Genomic DNA, 18,237 nt, shown 5'->3' on the forward strand with positions numbered 1-18,237 from the left:
GGGAAACCTCTATTAAGTTCTGTCAGGTCAGTCAAAAATAAAAGTATAAAATTAACACAACTGGGTTTATATTAACATTTGGGATAACTTGAGACAGTTGCAATTTTAGAATGAGAAAATTCTCTCTCAAAACACTTACTTTAATGAGGAGATTGCCCGGTGTAACGCTTGTCGTCTGGAGATAGAGAGGAGGACCAAGGTGCAGCGTGGTAAGTGTCCATATTTTAATGAACACTGAAAACAAAACAATAAACAACCAACGAACAGTCCTGTAAGGTGCAACACAACACTAAACAGAAAATAACCACCCACAAAACACAATGGAAAACAGGCTACCTAAATATGGTTCTCAATCAGGGACAACGATTGACAGCTGCCTCTGATTGAGAACCATACCAGGCCAAACACAGAAATAGAAAATCATAGACAAACTAACATAGACAACCCACCCAACTCACACCCTGACCATACTAAAACAAAAGACAAAACAAAGGAACTAAGGTCAGAACGTGACAGTACCCTCCCCAAAGGTGCGGACTCCGGCCGCAAAACCTGAACCTATAGGGGAGGGTCTGGGTGGGTGTCTGTCCGCGGTGGCGGCTCTGGCGCGGGACATGAAACCCCACTCCACCATAGTCTTTCTCCGCCTCCTTAACCGCCTCCGTGGCCTCTTAAGAGCGGCGACCCTCGCCACTGACCTCGGACTGGAGACCCTCGCCATGGGTCCCGAATGGACGGGAGACTCCGGCAGCGCCAGACAGTCGGGAGACTCAGGCAGCTCCGGAGGGAAGGTCAATTCCGGCCTCGCCGGCGTGACAGGCGGCTCTGGCAGCTCCTGGCTGACTGACGGCTCTGGCAGCTCGTGGCTGACTGACGGCTGTAGCAGCTCCTGGCTGACTGACGGCTCTGGCAGCTCCTGGCTGACTGACGGCTCCCGCAGCTCCTGGCTGACTGACGGCTCCGGCAGCTCCTGGCTGACTGACGGCTCCGGCAGCTCCTGGCTGACTGACGGCTCCGGCAGCTGGCTGACTGACGGCTCAGGACAGACTGGCGGCTCTGGCGGCTCAGGACAGACTGGCGTCTCTGGCGGCTCAGGACAGACTGGCGGCTCAGGACAGACTGGCGGCTCAGGACAGACTGGCGGCTCTGGCAGCTCAGGACAGACTGGCGGCTCTGGCAGCTCAGGACAGATTGGCGGCTCTGGCAGGTCAGGACAGACTGGCGGCTCTGGCAGCTCAGGACAGACGGGAGACTCCGGCAGCTCAGGACAGACGGGAGACTCCGGCAGCTCAGGAGAGACGGGAGACTCCGGCAGCTCAGGAGAGACGGGAGACTCCGGCAGCTCAGGACAGACAGGAGCACCTGTAGGGAGGAGATAGAGAGACAGCCTGGTGCGGGGGGCTGCCACCGGAGGGCTGGTACGTGGAGGTGGCACCGGATAGACCGGACCGTGAAGGAGCACAGGAGGTCTCGAGCACCAAGCCTGCCCAACCTTACCTGGTTGAATGCTCCCCGTAGCCAGGCCAATGTGGCGAGGTGGAATAGCCTGCACTGGGCTGTGCTGGCGAACCGGGGACACCATGCGTAAGGCTGGTGCCATGTACAACGGCTAGAGGAGATGCACTGGAGACCAGATGTGCTGAGCCGGCTTCATGGCACCTGGCTCGATGCCCACTCTAGCCCGGCCTATACGAGGAGCTGGGATGTACCGCACTGGGCTATGCACACGCACCGGGGACACCGTGCGCCTCACGGCATAACACGGTGCCTGCCTGGTCCCTCTCTCTCTCCGGTAAGCACGGGATGTTGGCGTAGGTCTCCTACCTGCCTTCACCACACTCCCGTGTGCCCCCCCCATTACATTTTTGGGGCTGCCTCTCGGGCTTCCAGCCGCGCTGCCATGCTGCCTCCTCATACCTCCGCCTATCAGCTTTCGCTGCCTCCAGCTCAGCCTTGGAGCGGTGATATTCTCCAGCCTGTGCCCATGGTCCCTTGCCGTCCAGAATCTCCTCCCATGTCCAGGAGTCCTGCGATTCCGGCCACTGCTGCCCGTTACCACGCTGCTTGGTCCTTTCTTAGTGGGTGGTTCTGTAACGCTTCTCGTCTGGAGATAGACCAAGGTGCAGTGTGGTAAGTGTCCATATTTTAAATATTTTAATGAACACTGAAAACAAAACAATAAACAACTTACGAACAGTCCTGTAAGGTGCAACACAACACTAAACAGAAAATAACCACCCACAAAACACAATGGAAAACAGGCTACCTAAATATGGTTCTCAATCAGAGACAAAGATTGAAAGCTGCCTCTGATTGAGAACCATACCAGGCCAAACACAGAAATAGAAAATCATAGACAAACTAACATAGACAACCCACCCAACTCACGCCTTGACCATACTAAAACAAGAGACAAAACAAAGGAACTAAGGTCAGAAAGTGACACCCGGTATGTATAGCAAAACATATATTTAAATACAAATATCGCAACAAAAAAATAGGATTCACATCATGTTTTTGGAAACAACAAATGCAACAAACATATTGTAGGATATAGGCTATGCTACATAGATTCATAAATATGGTAGGAGGAAGACCAATCAGATGATTGTGGATTCTGTGTTGGTTGCCATGTTAGTGGCCAAGAGATTTGTCAGCTGTTGACTCTTCAGGTGCTTTTCTTTGTTTCTGATCACCAATGGAATATGTAAATTATTTAATATTCCCCATATAACTTTCTAAAATGCAACTTAGTTTAGTTTGAACAATGTTCAAGTAATCTCACCCATGACCCTGAAGTAACCTGTTAGAGAGAGACATTATGTACCGTATGCACTCTGCACATTAAATAAGATGGGGTACTGTATTATATCAAATCCAATTTTATTGGTCACAATCGCTGAATACCACAGGTGTAGACTTTACAGTAAAATGCTTACTTACGAGCCCATTCCCAACAATGCAGAGTTAAAAAGTAAGACAAATATGTCAAATAAAAAGGAAATTGTTACACAATAAAAACAACGAGGAGGAGTACCAGTACCGAGTCAATGTGCAGGGGTAAGAGGTAGTTGAGGTAATACAGTATGTATAGGAGGGTAGGGGTGAAAGTGTCTAGGCAATCAAGATATATAATAAACAGAGTAGCAGCACTGAATGTGAAGTGTGACAGTGAGTGTGTGTATCATGTGTGAGCGTGTGAAGCATCAATATGCATGTGTGTGTGTGTGTGTGTGTGTGTGTGTGTGTGTGTGTGTGTGTGTGTGTGTGTGTGTGTGTGTGTGTGTGTGTGTGTGTGTGTGTGTGTGAGAGTGTGCATAGAGCCAGTGCAAGGGAGTGCAAAACAATTAACCTTGTACTGTAGTGGGATAAGTCAGGGTCACACAGAGTGTTTCTTGGTAGTCTTACACAAATCTACTTTGAAACAAAAGTATACACCTCACACACATGGTTATGGGCTTAAAAAAATAAGTGTCACGCGGAACAGGTGAACCCAAGAGAAGACTCAGACGAGGAGACTGGGATGAGGTAACCAAGGTATTTATTGAAACACCAGGGAAGACAGAGTGCAGGCCAGGGGAAGCTCGGGCGGGTTGCTGGAAACGGGTGCGGAGGCTGAGGCTGGAGCGAGAGGTGTGGGGACAGGCTAAGCAGGTCCGGAGGGGAATCCAAGGGAGTGTAGAGTGGGGAATCCAGGACAGAGTAGCAGGACTGACGAGAAGTCGGACTGGAGACAGGGACCAGAGTCAGAGCAGGCAGAACTGTAGCAGAGAGGAAAACAGCATCAGGCAAGGGAAAACAGGGACAACAGGAACAAATGGCTAGAAACATGGACTGACTGAGCAGAGATTACAATCTGGCAGTGTGGAAGTGGCAGGATTGAGTATTTGTAGAGGTCTTGATTATGGAACAGGTTGCAGCTGGTGGGGATCTGCTCTGACTCCAGCATACCTGTCTCTGCCCACACAATCACACACACACACACACACACACACACACACACACACACACACACACACACACACACACACACACACACACACACACACACACACACACAGAGAGAGAGAGAGAGGGAGAGAGAGCACTGGAGGAGTGGCTGCAGGTCAAGGAGACCCTGGATGAGCACTAGAGGGCTTGCCAGGAGCAGATGTGACAAGAAGACACCTGTAGCATGTCAGATATAGAATAAAAATGTATTACATTTTAAGTTTGCATCCCAATATTACACTTTATATACATCACAGAACACTGAATTAACATAGAAACACCAGATTTGCAACATGAATACAATTCTGTTTATTCATATTGAAATTATGAAAAATATTAATAACATTCCACCCTTAAGGCCACTAGGTCATCTGGCTGCAGGAAAGGGCTACGATAAAGAAAGAAATAATAAAAGGGGGTCAATGTAAATTGTCTGGGTTGTCATTTGATTAATTGTTCAGCAGTCGTACTGCTAGGGGGTAAAAGCTGTTCAGGTGCCTTTTGGTCCCAGACTTGGCGCTCCGATAACGCTTGCCATGCGGTAGCACAAAGAACCGTCTATGACTTGGGTGTCTGGAGTCTTTGACATTTTTAGGGCCTTCCTCTGACACGCTTGGTATAGAGGTCCTGGTTTGCAGGGAGTTCGGCAGTAGAGATGTACTGGGCCATACGCACTACCCTCTGTGGCGCCTTACGGTCGGACGTCGATCAGTTGCCATACCAGGTGGTGATGCAACCGGTCAGGATGCTCTCGATGGTGCAACTGTAGAACTTTGAGGATCTGGGGACCCATGCCAAATCTTTTCAGTCTCCTGAGAGGGAAAAGGTGTTGGGTCCTCTTCACGACTGTCTTAGTGTGTTTGGCCCATGATAGTTTTTTGTTGATGTGGACACCTTGAAACTCAACCTGCTCCACTACAGCCCTGTCGATGTGAATGGGGGCGTGGTTCGGCCCTCCTTTTCCTGTAGTCCATGATCAGCTCCTTTGTCTTGCTGATGTTGAGGGAGATGTTGTTGTCCTGGCTCCACACTGCCAGGTCTCTGACCTCCTCCTTATAGGCGGTCTCACCGTTTTCAGTGATTAGGCCTACCACTGTTGTGTCGTTAGCAAACTTAATGATAGTGTTGGAGTCGTGCACAGTCGTGGGTGAACAAGAAGTACAGGAGAGCACGCACCCTTGAGGGGCCCCTGTGTTGAGGAGCAGCGTGGCAGATGTGTTGTTGCCTACCCTTACCAACTGGGGGAGGCCCGTCAGGAAGTCCAGGATCTAGCCATTAGGCTCGGTGTGGATGTTGCCTGTAATCCACGGCATATGGTTGGAATATGTACGTACGGTTACTGTGGGGACAACATCATCAATGCACTTATTAATGAAACCGGTGACTGATGTGGTGTACTCCTCAATGCCATTGGATGAATCCTGGAACATATTCCAGTATGTGCTAGCAAAACAGTCCTGTAGCGTAGCATCCGCGCCATCTGACCACTTCCGTATTGAGCGAGTCATTGGTACTTCCTGCTTTAGTTTTTGCTTGTAAGCTGGAATCAGGAGGACAGAATTATGGTCAGATTTGCCAAATTGAAGGTGAGGGAGAGCTTTGTATGCATCTCTGTGTGGAGTAAAGGCGGTCTAGAGTTTTTTTTCCTCTGGTTGCACATGTGACATGCTGGTAGAAATGAGGTAAAACGGATTTAAGTTTGCATGCATTAAAGTCCCCTTCCACTAGGAGCGCCGCTTATGGATGAGCATTTTCTTGCTTGCTTATGGCCTTATACAGCTCGTTGAGTGTTGTCTTTGTGCCAGCATCGGTTGGTGGTTGTAAATAGACGGCTATGAAAAATATAGATGAAAACTCTTGGTAGATAGTGTGGCCGACAGCTTATCATGAGGTACTTTACCTCAGGTGAGCAATACCTCGAGACTTCCTTAATATTAGACATTGTGTACCAGCTGATATAGACAAATAGATCCCCCAACCCCTCGTCTTACCGGACTTAGCTGTTCTGTCCTGCCGATACACGGAAAACCCAGTCAACTATATATTATCCATGTCGTTGTTCAGCCACGACTCGGTGAAACATAAGAAATTACAGTTTTTAATGTCATGTTGGTAGGATAATTGAAAAATTAAAGGTGAGCCGCACACTCTAGGTGCTCAGATGCAATAAATTAATAACCAACGTTGACAGACAAGCTGTCTTCGTCAGGGTATAATGAAGACAGCTTATCTGTCGTTGGTTATTAAATTATTGCATCTGAGCTCCTAGTGTACAGCTCTCCTTTAATTTTTCAAGTGTTCTGCTCCGCTAGCCAGCACCTCGCCTAAATAAGTGTGCGTTTCTTTCGCCTCTAGATTAATCCGTTGGTAGGATAGTCTCGAACGGAGATCGACTTTATTTTCCAGTTGGCCAATAGAACAGATAGTAGAGGTGGGTAACCCACTCGTGGACAAATTCTCACAAGGCACCCCGATCTCCGCCCCCTGTATTTCTATATTTTCTTCACGAGAGTGAGGGTGTTAGAGTGGTGAGCAGCCACGCAGTTGTGGGTGAACAGAGGAGTACAGGACAGGACTGAGCACGCACACCTGTCTTTGATCATAGCTGGGATGAAGCAGGATGCGCAACATGAGTATTTTAGAATCATGCAGTAAAGTAGGGCATTGCCCATGGACAGCAGGCCTTAACGATATTTATCTTCTACTAGAAGTAGGACAGAAAAAATTAAGTATGACACAGTGAAGGCCATCTGTAGCCAGTGGCAGTCAGTGATGAGGTAGGCAATGAGGGTCAGGATGAAAATGCCCACACTGAAGAACATCTGTAAAAGCACACCCTCCATCCTCATCTACTCAACTCCCACCAGCTCAGTGACTGAGGAGACATAAAATAAACTTACTTTATAGTAAAGCAAGTAACTTTAATCAAGCAAGAGTTATTACTAAAACATACTGTAATTTCATCATCCTCCTCAGTTGAATTTTGTATAAGAAATCAAATATAACTTAATATTTGCTAAAACAGACTAATTTGCTGTTAATTATTTATCAAAATCATATACTCTGTAGTTAATCTATTAACTTTTACAATATATGCCATTTAGCAGACACTTTTATCCAAAGTGACTTAACGTTATGCCTGCGTGCATTAACTTTTGTGGGACAAATTGTGTTTTTCATACTAAGCACATATTCAGACATCCAGCCTCCCTTGACAGCAAAGCCAAAGATTGTGCAAAATACAAGCATACACTGAACAAAAGGTCCGTGTATGCAGGTCCCATGTATTGTCCCATGTATTGCAGGTCCCATGTTTCATGAGCTGAAATAAAAGATCTCAGAAATGTTCCATACGCACAAAAAGCTTATTTCTCTCAAATTTTGTGCACAAATTTGTTTACATCCCTGGTAGAGAGCATTTCTCCTTTGCCAAGATAATCTGTTCACCTGACAGGTGTGGCATGTCAAGAAGCTGATTAAACAGCATGCTAATTACACAGATGCAGCTTGTGCTGGGGACAATAAAAAGCCACTCTGAAATGTGCAGTTTTGACACGCAACACAATACCACAGATGTCTTAAGTTTTGAGGGAGTGTGCAATTGGCATGCTGACTGCAGAAATGTCCACTGGGAGCTGTTTCCAGAGAATTTAACATGAATTTCTCTACCATAAGCTGTCTCCACTGTAATCTTAGAGAATTTGGCAGTACGGGGGTGCTGAGGAGTATTTCTGTCTGTAATAGATTCTGTATTTCTGTCCATAGATTAGGGCCTAATACATTTATTTCAATTGACTGATTTCTTTATATGAACTGTAATTCAAGAAAAACTTTGAAATTGCTCTGTTTACATTTTTGGTCAGTATAGTTTGGAGCCACTGCTACAAGTATTCAAGCAACCCCATTCAAGAGGTTGAACATCAAGAAGCTGAATGTAGCTTGGTACTTCACCCAGGCATCATTACATACCAGGTCAAACTGAAATGAACAAATACCTTATAATTTACTGCCATTTGAATGTCCTAATACATTCAATTGTTCAGAGTTGCATAACAATACAAGTTATTGTCTAATCAGAAAATCGTAACTCACTGAGTGAGTAAAGTTCTCACCTCAGTCACAAAGGACTGTCTCCCCTTGTCGTCATACTCCCATCCTTCCTTGCAGGAGGTCATGGGAGCTTTGCTGCGAAGGGTGTCAGTGAGGTCAGACTCTGGGTTGTCACAGGTCAGACCCGTAGCATTCCAGTCCAGTTCATACTGCTCACACTGGCTGTGGACCAACACTCCTGAGGTGTTGACCACCGGGACCGTGATCTTTCTAGTGTCCATCAGGTTCCAGCCACAACTCTGCTGAATCTGACTCACCCCTGAGTCCCAGCACCAATGCTCTGGGGTGAACTCCTAGAACACAATGCTCACATAGACCCCAGAAAAAGGCAAAGACAGTACACACCAGAGAAAATACGCACTTTTGACCAAAATTCAGTACCTGCTCCAGAATTTCATCGAAAGTGGTCATGGTTGCACAGTTAGGTGTCAGAAGCAGAGACACTACATGTGAGACTGCAGTGGGATCTGTGCCGGGGTTTTAAAAATCACAGATCAGATCAAGAGTCCAATCGAGAGGTTGACCAACGATGCACTGAATCGCCAACTGACTCAGCATGTTACCCTTTAAAGAGCTGGCTGCCGTTGTCTGGCTGAAGAGCTAGAGAAGGCTGAAGTTATGCAATTCCACTGTGTAGCATGTCTGTATATAAGACACGTTCTTACTGTTTCACTAAGAAAGAGAGCCCTTGAAAACTTAGATTTATTTCAGCAATAAAAATAGTTTAACATATTTATAGTATGCTCTGTCACTGAGTGTACTTTTATTATGCAAATACTTTACTCTCAAAAAGTGAACTTGGAGCATATTTTATTCTAAGTTGGGTGGTTATTGTGCAAATTGGACACTGTGGAATTCTGGGTATACTCCTGCAAGATAATAAAATAAAATAATTGTCACGTGTGTGTGTGTGTGTGTGTGTGTGTGTGTGTGTGTGTGTGTGTGTGTGTGTAAATTCACAGAAACAACACAATCCATTCACTTCTATAGAATGCCATGTAAGTAACTGTCAAAATACACTCACTGTTACAGTGCATTCAGGAATGTATCAGACCCCTTCCCTCTTTTCACATTTTGATACATTACAGCCTTATTCTAAATAGGATTAAATTAAACAAATCTTATCTACACCCAATACCCCTGAGTGACAAAGCAAAAACAGGTTTTTAGAAATGTTTGCAAATGTATAAAACAAAAAGAATATGAAATATCACATTTACATAACTATTCAGAGCCTTTAATCTGTACTTTGTTGAAGAAACTTTGGTAGCGATTACAGCCTTAAGTCACTCTTGCGTTGTCTTGGCTATGTGCTTATTGTCGTTGACCTGTTGGAAGGTGAACCGTCGCCCCAATCTGAGGTTCTGAGTGCTCTGGAGCAGGTTTTCATCAAGGATCTTTCTGTACTTTTCTCCGTTCATCTTGCCTCGATGCTGACTAGTCTCTCACTCACTGCCGGTGAAAAACATCCCCACAACATGATACTGCCACCACCATGCTTTACTGTAGGGATGGTGCCAGGTTTCCTACAGACATGACACGTGGCAATCAGGCCAAAGAGTTCAATGTTGGTTTCATCAGACCAGAGAATCTTGTTTCTCATGATCTGAGAGTCCTTTAGGTGCCTTTTGGCAAACTCCAAGCTGGCTGTCATGTGCCTTTTACTGAGGTGTGGCTTCCGTCTGGCCACTCAACCATAAAGGCCTGATTGGTGGTGCTGCAGAGACTGTTGTCCTTCTGGAAGGTTCTCCCATCTCCACAGAGGAACTCTGGAGCTCTGTCAGAGTGACCATCGGGTTCATGGTCACCTCCCTGACCAAGGCCCTTCTCCCCTGATTGCTCAGTTTGGCGAGGCGGCCAGCTCTTGGAAGAGTCTTGGTGGTTCCAAACTTCTTCCATTTAAAAATGATGGAGGCCATGTGTTCTTAAGGACCTTCAGTGCTGCAGAAAGTTTTTGGTACCATTCCCCAGATCTATGCCTCGACACAATCCTGTCTCGGAGCACAACAGACAATTCCTTCGACCTCATGGCTTGGATTTTGCTCTTGAAAATAAAAGAGAGCCGAACACTCTAGGAGCTCAGATGCAAAAACCAACGTTTCGACAGCCAAGCTGTCTTCATCAGGGTATAATGTAGGGTATGACCCCTCCTGTCTCAGCCTCCAGTATTTATGCTGCAGTAGTTTGTGTCGGGGGGCTATGGTCAGGTTGTTATATCTGGAGTACTACTCCTGTCCTATTCGGTGTCCTGTGTGAATCTAAGTGTGCGTTCTCTAATTCTCTCCTTCTCTCTTTCTTTCTCTCTCTCGGAGGACCTGAGCCCTAGGACCATGCCCCAGGACTACCTGACATGATGACTCCTTGCTTTCCCCAGTCCACCTGGCCGTGCTGCTGCTCCAGTTTCAACTGTTCTGCCTTATTATTATTCGACCATGCTGGTCATTTATGAACATTTGAACATCTTGGCCATGTTCTGTTATAATCTCCACCCGGCACAGCCAGAAGAGGACTGGCCACCCCACATAGCCTGGTTCCTGTCTAGGTTTTTTCCTAGGTTTTGGCCTTTCTAGGGAATTTTTCCTAGCCACCGTGCTTTTACACCTGCATTGCTTGCTGTTTGGGGTTTTAGGCTGGGTTTCTGTACAGCACTTTGAGATATCAGCTGATGTACGAAGGGCTATATAAATTAATTTGATTTGATATAATCACAAACACTGCAGGATGACTTGTTTATGTAGTGTCAAAAGACACAGGTGTTTGTAATCATGGCCAAGAGTGGCCTAATATCATTGGTTAATTATTAAAATGGCATACAAAGAACAGCATACAAACAAATGGATAGCATACGATCATAAATACCTTTTAGACTACACAAGCTTACAAACAATTACAATGGCAAAGTCACAATAATGGCTTCAGATCAGTCTACGTTGAGACCGAATGGAACAAGGGTCTTTAAGTTAAAGATGCAGACAGACTCTCGTTTTTACACCTAATGGTGCTACAATGCTCTGAGATACGTACTTTTAATTCGCGCTTTGTTTTACCCACTTAATTTTAACCAGAAGGACAAGTTATAAGATAAATAACTGCCTTAGTGGAGCACGTGATAACACCTTTGATTGGGATCGATTTCCCTGTTTGAAGGATCTACATTTGTCAGTGCCATTGCATTGAGCACAGCCATTACATTTGTAATTTCCATCCAGTAGGGGCGCAAATAGACGTTGTTCTGGAATATCTTGGGGTGGTAAATCAGAGTGTACCAATTGATCTCTGAGATTTCTGCCCCGCGAGAATACGACAAAGGGAAGGTCCGAAAACACATTACCGAGACTATCATCGGATTTTAGAATGTGCCAATGTTTGTGAACAATCCCCTTAATTTGTTCAGAACGCTTTGAATAGCGGGTAGTTAGAACATAAGAATGCGTCTTTTTGCGAGACTGACCTTGAAAAAGGTAATGTCTCATTTTGTATTGAATTTTCTCAATGGCAATATTAATCTGATCATTTTTGTAGCCCCTCTCCTTGAACTTTCTTTGCGTCTCAGCCATATTTCTGTCGAAATCGGATTGTTTTTTGCAAATTCTTTTGATTCGACAGAATTGGCTGTAGGGCAAACTATTTTTCAAGGGAAGTGGGTGACAACTATCAGCCCTCAACAAACTGTTACGATCAGCAGGTTTCCTGTAAAGATCAGTGTATAGAACATTATCTTCACACAAGATCAGAAGATCAAGGAAACTGATTTGATGTGTGTCAGTTTGCATAGTAAATCTCAGATGCTCAGAACAGGAGTTAAGAAAAGCATGGAACGCCTGGAGCTGTTTTGCATCAACCCCTCAATAGAACAAAAATATCATCACTATACCGTTTCCACATAATGTCAGGCAAGAAAACGTTTTTGAGAGGATTGAAAATAGACTGTTTCTCCATGTAACCCACATACAAATGAGCATAATTAGGAGCCATGGGTGATCCCATAACAGTACCCTTCATCTGAATAAAGAAATCATTTAGAAACATGAAATAGTTGTGTGAGTACTATTTCAGCCAATGTTATAACGCATGCACTGGAAGGTAGTTCATTAGGGTCACGTTGCAGAAGAAAATGTTCCATAGCTTCAATACCGCCCTCGTGTGGAATATTTGTGTATAACGACTCAACATTAAAAGTAACTAACAAGGTATTCTCAGGGAGAGGATCAAGAGATTCAATGATAGAGATCATACTGCTGGTGTCCTTTAACAACCGAGGGGAGCTGATCTGCCAGTGGTCTAATAAAAAAAGTCAACAAAAGTAGATAGAGGGGCCGTTACTGCATCAATGCCTGCTACAATATGGTGCCCTGGAGGTTTTGTAACATTCTTGTGTAATTTCGGCAAAGTATAGAAAGTGGCATAGCCAAAAAGTCATGTTCTTTTTTGGTTATCTGACCAGAACTTAAATACCCATCTAGGACAGGAAAAATAGTATTCTGAAATTGGGAAGTAGGGTCACTTCTGAGTTTCTTGTAAAAGGTGATGTCAAGCAGCTGTCTATGACACTCATGTACATAAACTGTCCTATCCATGAGTACAACCGACCCACCCTTATCAGCAGGACGAATAAGGACTGACGTATCGGATTGTAAATCAAGCAAAGCTTGTTTTTCACCCTTAGGTAAATTATGGAAAGATTTGTACCCCTGTTTATTCTCAAGGAGATTTCCAACATCTTTTTCCACAAGTCTGCAATTTGTCTCGATAGAGTGATTGCGATTTGCTGGAGGTATAAAATAACTCTTGGGTCTAAAAGGAGTCGGAGTATGTGCAGGAGAGCCACCTACTGGTTCAATAGAAGTGTCAGAATTAGGGGAGCTAAAATATTCCCTTAAATTTAAACAAAATCGTTGCACTGGGTTGTAGGCACAAAAGATAACCCTTTATTAAGCAAAGAGACATGGGCATGGCTCAATATATTGCTTGATAAATTAAAGACACTCAGTCCGTGGGTTCTGGGACCATGTGAACGGTCTCCTCTACCTCTGATAGTCGTTTCAATTTACCCCTTCCGTTGAGGCATCTCGTCGATGCGCGTGCCTGCGGCCACCTCCGCCCTTCCAGTCTCTCGTTGAATAAAAAACTGGAAGCCGATGAGGCGCTGATGGTAGAGCGTTGATCAGACTGGGGTGGATAGAAGTAAGCGACATCCCTCCTGCGTCTGCCATGGAGAGGGTGAACAGGACTTCCCTTGTCAGGGTTTCTCCAGAAGTAGACTTTATCCTCGGCCTTGTCTTTTTTGTCTTGGTTGAATTTCTTGATTTTAAGTTCCTTTATTTCTGTTGACAACAGCGCTTGGTTAGTTTTCATCAGTTCATTGAATATGCCATCATCATTAACAGCTATTTGTAGAGCTGTGCATTTGTCTTTAATCGTGTTATCCATTTCAATAAAATCCTTCTTCAACTGGTCAACAATTAATGTCATTAAATCTATAGAGCATTTGTTCAGGATGGCACACCAGGGCTCACAGAAATCATCGGTGCGCTGTCCCAACGATGGTTCTTTTTGCCACCTGAGGCCCCGTGGAATATTGCCTTGACGCATATAATCACTAAGAGTGACTATATGTAGATGCATTCTCGTCTGGCGCTTAGATCAATTTAACAGTTCTTTCGAGAGGTCAGAATTAACTCCCGGCATGTCAAAAAGCGTCTCCGAAACAATGATCTTATCACTCTCTCTTTGGCTACATTCAAAGTAATCTTGTATGGGTCTATGACCAGTGTCAGGAAAATAATTATCTTTCGGCATCGTTTAAGAGTTTTTTTTTGTCGGTAGGGTGCTACTCTTTTGGATTTTGTTCTGACAGGCACTGTCAACTGTGGGACCTTATAGAGAGAGACAGGTGTGTGCCTTTCCAAATCATGTCCAATCAATTGAATTTACCACAGGTTGACTCCAATCAAGTTGTAGAATCATCTCAAGGATGATCTATGGAAACAGGATGCACCTTTCGAGTCTCATAGCAAAGGGTCTGAATACTTGTGAAAATAAGGTGTTTCTGTTATTTGTCCGCTTTGGCATCATGGGGTATTGTGTGTAGATTGATAAGGAAACATGTGTATTTAATCCATTTAAGGGAAGGGAAGGGGTCTGAATACTTTCTGAATGCACTTTATATGACGACAATATTACCAACATTTATTTAAAAAAAGCTTGGGCAAAAACGACGACAAAAGAAATATGTAAATTGCTTTAAACACATGATCAAAAAAGGAAAATCATACTGTAACTAACGGATAAGTAAAACCAGGAAACATGGTACAGGTGAAGGAAATCCTTAATTCGTATTAGAGACAACAAATGAAACAAACAGGTCATTTTAACATAAAATAATAAAATACTGCTCATCACTACTTTCTCATACTTTCATCACAAAAACGTGAAGTTCCCAGGAAGGAATCAGACAGTCTCGGGTTCTTTGTTGGTCATCGTGGCGGTGGGTAAGAGCATTGTCATCTCTTTCCTCCTCAGCTCTTTACTCCTCAGAGCTTTTTCTTCGCATCTGAGACGGTAAGAGGAACACATACATACACAATGAATAGATTGCTCACCGCTGTCATTTTATTGAAATATTAACCTTACTGTTTGAAAGCATGATGTTTCAACACGGTCACTTGTAGAAATAATAGAAACTGATGGTTAGAAATCTCACTTTTCTGGAAACTCAATGTCATCGATGGTGTCAGGAAGTGGCACACCTCTGGTCTCAGGCAACAGCAAGACCAAAGCTCCAGCCAGAAACGCAAGGGCCCCTGTGTTGTACAACACAAAGAAATCACCATCAGCATATGAGTGCCTGCTTGTATCTAGAAAACATTCCCTAAACAGCTGTGCTTGAGGCTACATTAGCCAAAAGTATTAGTTTCAAGCTCAAGATATTGAGATACTGGTACAGTACATGATTCAACTTCTTACAGCGTTGCCGTGTCAAAATATTACTGACGCATGTGTATAATCATCTTCTAACATTGTAATTAGGTACCAAAGATGATGAGTGGCAGCTCCAGCCAGATGGCAGCCAGTCTGTAGAGAAGGAACGGGGCCACGATGCCTCCAATGTCACACAGAGTGGAGCACACAGACACACCCAGGTTCCTGAGGATGGAAACAACTGTCGCTGTCTGGAATTTCAGCTTTAAACTAAACTTTCTGTTATGCGTAATGTCAGTATTCAGGAAAGGATTTTAATAGAAAAAAATAAATAGCTTCTATTCCTCAGGTCATTGATAAGTCATTGGAAATGGATGCCATTTTTTTTTTCAAATTTTGAATTGTTACTTCAGTTTACTTCCTGAATTGACTGCCTTCAAAAGCCCTGCGGGTTACTCTTACCTGACAAACGTAGGGTACAATTCAGTGTTCACAAACACCACCATCTCAAAAGCCATGGTGATGCCCAACCGGCCTATGCAGGCCACCGCTGTTTTGAACCAGAACATGGCTGTATGTGCGAGAAAGAACAATGAGAGAAAAGTGTAACACAAACTCAACCAGGCAGGTCATTGCCATTTGACATCAACGTTATCGTAGACTCACTCTCGGGGATCATGGCAGTAATGAAGCAGGCTGCTCCAGCTACAATGTTGGCTGTGGCAAAGGGAAGACGCCGTCCGATACGATCGATGGTAAAGAGGATGAGGAAGGCAGCAGGGAATTCCACCAGACCAGAGATGAGAAAGTCAATGTAGACATTTCCTCCCAGGATTCCTAGACGCATGATAAGACCCTGGTAGACGACAGCACTAGTGAACCTGGAAGAAAGACACCAGTTATTTACTGAGGGGTCTACGGTGGCTGTAAAGGAAATGTTATAGTTGTGAGCTGTGACTAATACGGCTATTAAAGTTCCAGTAATGTTCTTGCTGTTTGTCGAATAGATTTTACCAGTTGAAACTAAGGATGAAGGTGTGTTTTCTCATTTTTGGAGTTCTGATTAGGTCCATGAACGAGGCGGTTGAGGTTTCGGCATTGTCGTCTCTCATCGTCTGTAAGTACAGTAGTATTATGTAAGTTACAACCTACTTTACCATGAAATGGAATCTTTGAGCATCTGTAAGATACAATGGCCAAATGTGAGTCATTTTAAACTACATTTCAGTTACTCATTTCAGCCGTAATTTCTCACCTCAATGTTCTTGGAGAGGGTTTTCTTGTTTTCTTTCGCTATTGCCTCAGTGATCTCCACAGCTTTCTTTGCATTGTGCTGAGAGAGAAGCCATCTTGGAGACTCCGGGATAAACCTGGAAGCCAGAACAAAAAACTCATTATAAAAAGCTTGAAGACATGAAACATAAACTTAAATATACCTGAATATCTACAGTATGAGGCAGTTCCAGGTCTTACCAGTAGTAGGACAGGAAGAGGATATAAGGTGCAGTGATGACCACCTGCAACCAGCGCCAGTCTGTGATGAAGTAGGAGATGAGGGGCAGGATGAGAATTCCAACACTGAAGAACATCTGGTAGACGACTCCCACAGTCCTCCTGTACTCTACTCCTACCAGCTCAGTGACTGAGGAGAGGGGAGAGAAGCAGGGCATGAGGACAGGACCCCGAGAATACATAGGGAAAGTGAGGTAGCTTCTGACATGAAGCTGAAATATCTCCACAAGAGCAAAACTACAACATGAAATGTAAATATTACAACTACAATATGTAAAACTACAACTTGAAATATAAAATTACAATTTTAGACATTGTTTAAGTAAGTAATGTTGTCTTACTCAGAACATATCCAGCCACCCAGCCTCCCTTGACACCAAAGCCATATAATGCTCGGAAGACCAGCATGGATACCCAATTTGGAGACCATGCCACAAGAATTCCAAAAATCCCATTCAAGAGGTTGGACACCAAGAAGCTTGCCTTTCTGCCAAATCTAAAATGAAAGAGAAGAAGGTAAATACGGGGATGTAAATTCAAATTTCATGTTTCCATCTCCATACAGTATTTAAGAAGTTTACTTCTTTCATCCAGGGTTCACTCTTTTAGCAAGTCCATTCCCTTCACTTTGCTGTTTTTAAGTCCTTCTAAAAGTCAGTAAGACATCTGCACTGGTGGGATCTTCTGTCTGACCATCCACATAGACTTCCTTACCTGTCAGCTAGGTATCCAATGGCTATGCTCCCTATGAAGAAGCCCACGTTGAGTGTAGCCTGGTACATGTCCACCACCCAGGCATCAGCACACACCAGGTCAAACTGAAATGAACAAATACCTTGTCATTTACTGCCATCTTAATCTGTTCTTTGTTCTGACATCCAATTTAAACTAAATGTCTTGAATATTTTCAGGAATACTTCATGGAGTTCTCACCTCTGTTACAAAGGACTGTCTCCCCTTGTAGTCATACTCCCATCCTTCCTTGCAGGAGGTCATGGGAGCTTTGCTGCGAAGGGTGTCAGTGAGGTCAGACTCTGGGTTGTCACATGTCAGACCCGTAGCATTCCAGTCCAGTTCATACTGCTCACACTGGCTGTGGACCAACACTCCTGAGGTGTTAACCACCGGGACCGTGATCTTTCTAGTGTCCATCAGGTTCCAGCCACAGCTCTTCCGGATCTGACTCACCCCTGAGTCTCGGCACCAATGCTCTGGGGTGAACCCTTGGAATACAATACCTACGTAAACACCGGCCCATGGCATGGAGACCATGCATAGCAGGGCAAAGACACGCTTCTGCGATCGGCCGAACTTGCCCGCCTCCTCTAGGATGTCATCAAAAGTGTATGAGTACATGGTAGCAGTTCTTTCGGTCTCAAAGACATTTGTGACTGCAGAGGGACCTGTGCAGGGTTTTTAACTGTGTGAAGACATCAAGGGTCCAACAGAGAAGTTGACCTTTGACCTACCAGTGACCAACAACTCATTTAGACATGTTCACTAGAGCAGGCTGCAGACATGGGGAACTTTGAACATCATTTTAGAATGATTAGCTTTTGGTTTTTGGTAAAGTTTCCAATCCAATTACATATTCACTGATGGTCCATCACAAACCACAAAGGATATCCATCAGTTTTTCATTGTTACATTATACACTGCTCAAAAAAAATAAAGGGAACACTTAAACAACACAATGTAACTCCA

The 18,237-nt window shown here is 44.4% G+C and overlaps 2 protein-coding genes across 2 annotated transcripts; both read right to left on the reverse strand.

The window, feature by feature from the left end:
• Positions 1–3,339: 3,339 nt before the first annotated feature.
• Positions 3,340–14,206, reverse strand: LOC127931352 (uncharacterized). Its single transcript, XM_052523560.1, has 2 exons — positions 13,152–14,206; positions 3,340–3,761 (listed from the first exon to the last, which is right to left on the reverse strand). Exons 1-2 carry the CDS (start codon positions 13,723–13,725, stop codon positions 3,475–3,477), a joined length of 861 nt encoding a protein of 286 aa, XP_052379520.1. The 5' UTR covers positions 13,726–14,206; the 3' UTR covers positions 3,340–3,474.
• A 121-nt stretch (positions 14,207–14,327) lies between these two features.
• Positions 14,328–18,163, reverse strand: slc22a2 (solute carrier family 22 member 2). The gene is made up of 11 exons (XM_035774858.2): positions 17,467–18,163; positions 17,248–17,351; positions 16,875–17,029; positions 16,495–16,663; positions 16,277–16,391; positions 16,036–16,136; positions 15,688–15,902; positions 15,484–15,592; positions 15,134–15,246; positions 14,804–14,903; positions 14,328–14,653 (listed from the first exon to the last, which is right to left on the reverse strand). Exons 1-11 carry the CDS (start codon positions 17,887–17,889, stop codon positions 14,551–14,553), a joined length of 1,707 nt encoding a protein of 568 aa, XP_035630751.1. The 5' UTR covers positions 17,890–18,163; the 3' UTR covers positions 14,328–14,550.
• Between the last annotated feature and the right edge of the window lie 74 nt (positions 18,164–18,237).

This window comes from Oncorhynchus keta, chromosome 8 (assembly GCF_023373465.1).
Source record: "Oncorhynchus keta strain PuntledgeMale-10-30-2019 chromosome 8, Oket_V2, whole genome shotgun sequence".
Lineage (NCBI taxonomy): Eukaryota > Metazoa > Chordata > Actinopteri > Salmoniformes > Salmonidae > Oncorhynchus > Oncorhynchus keta.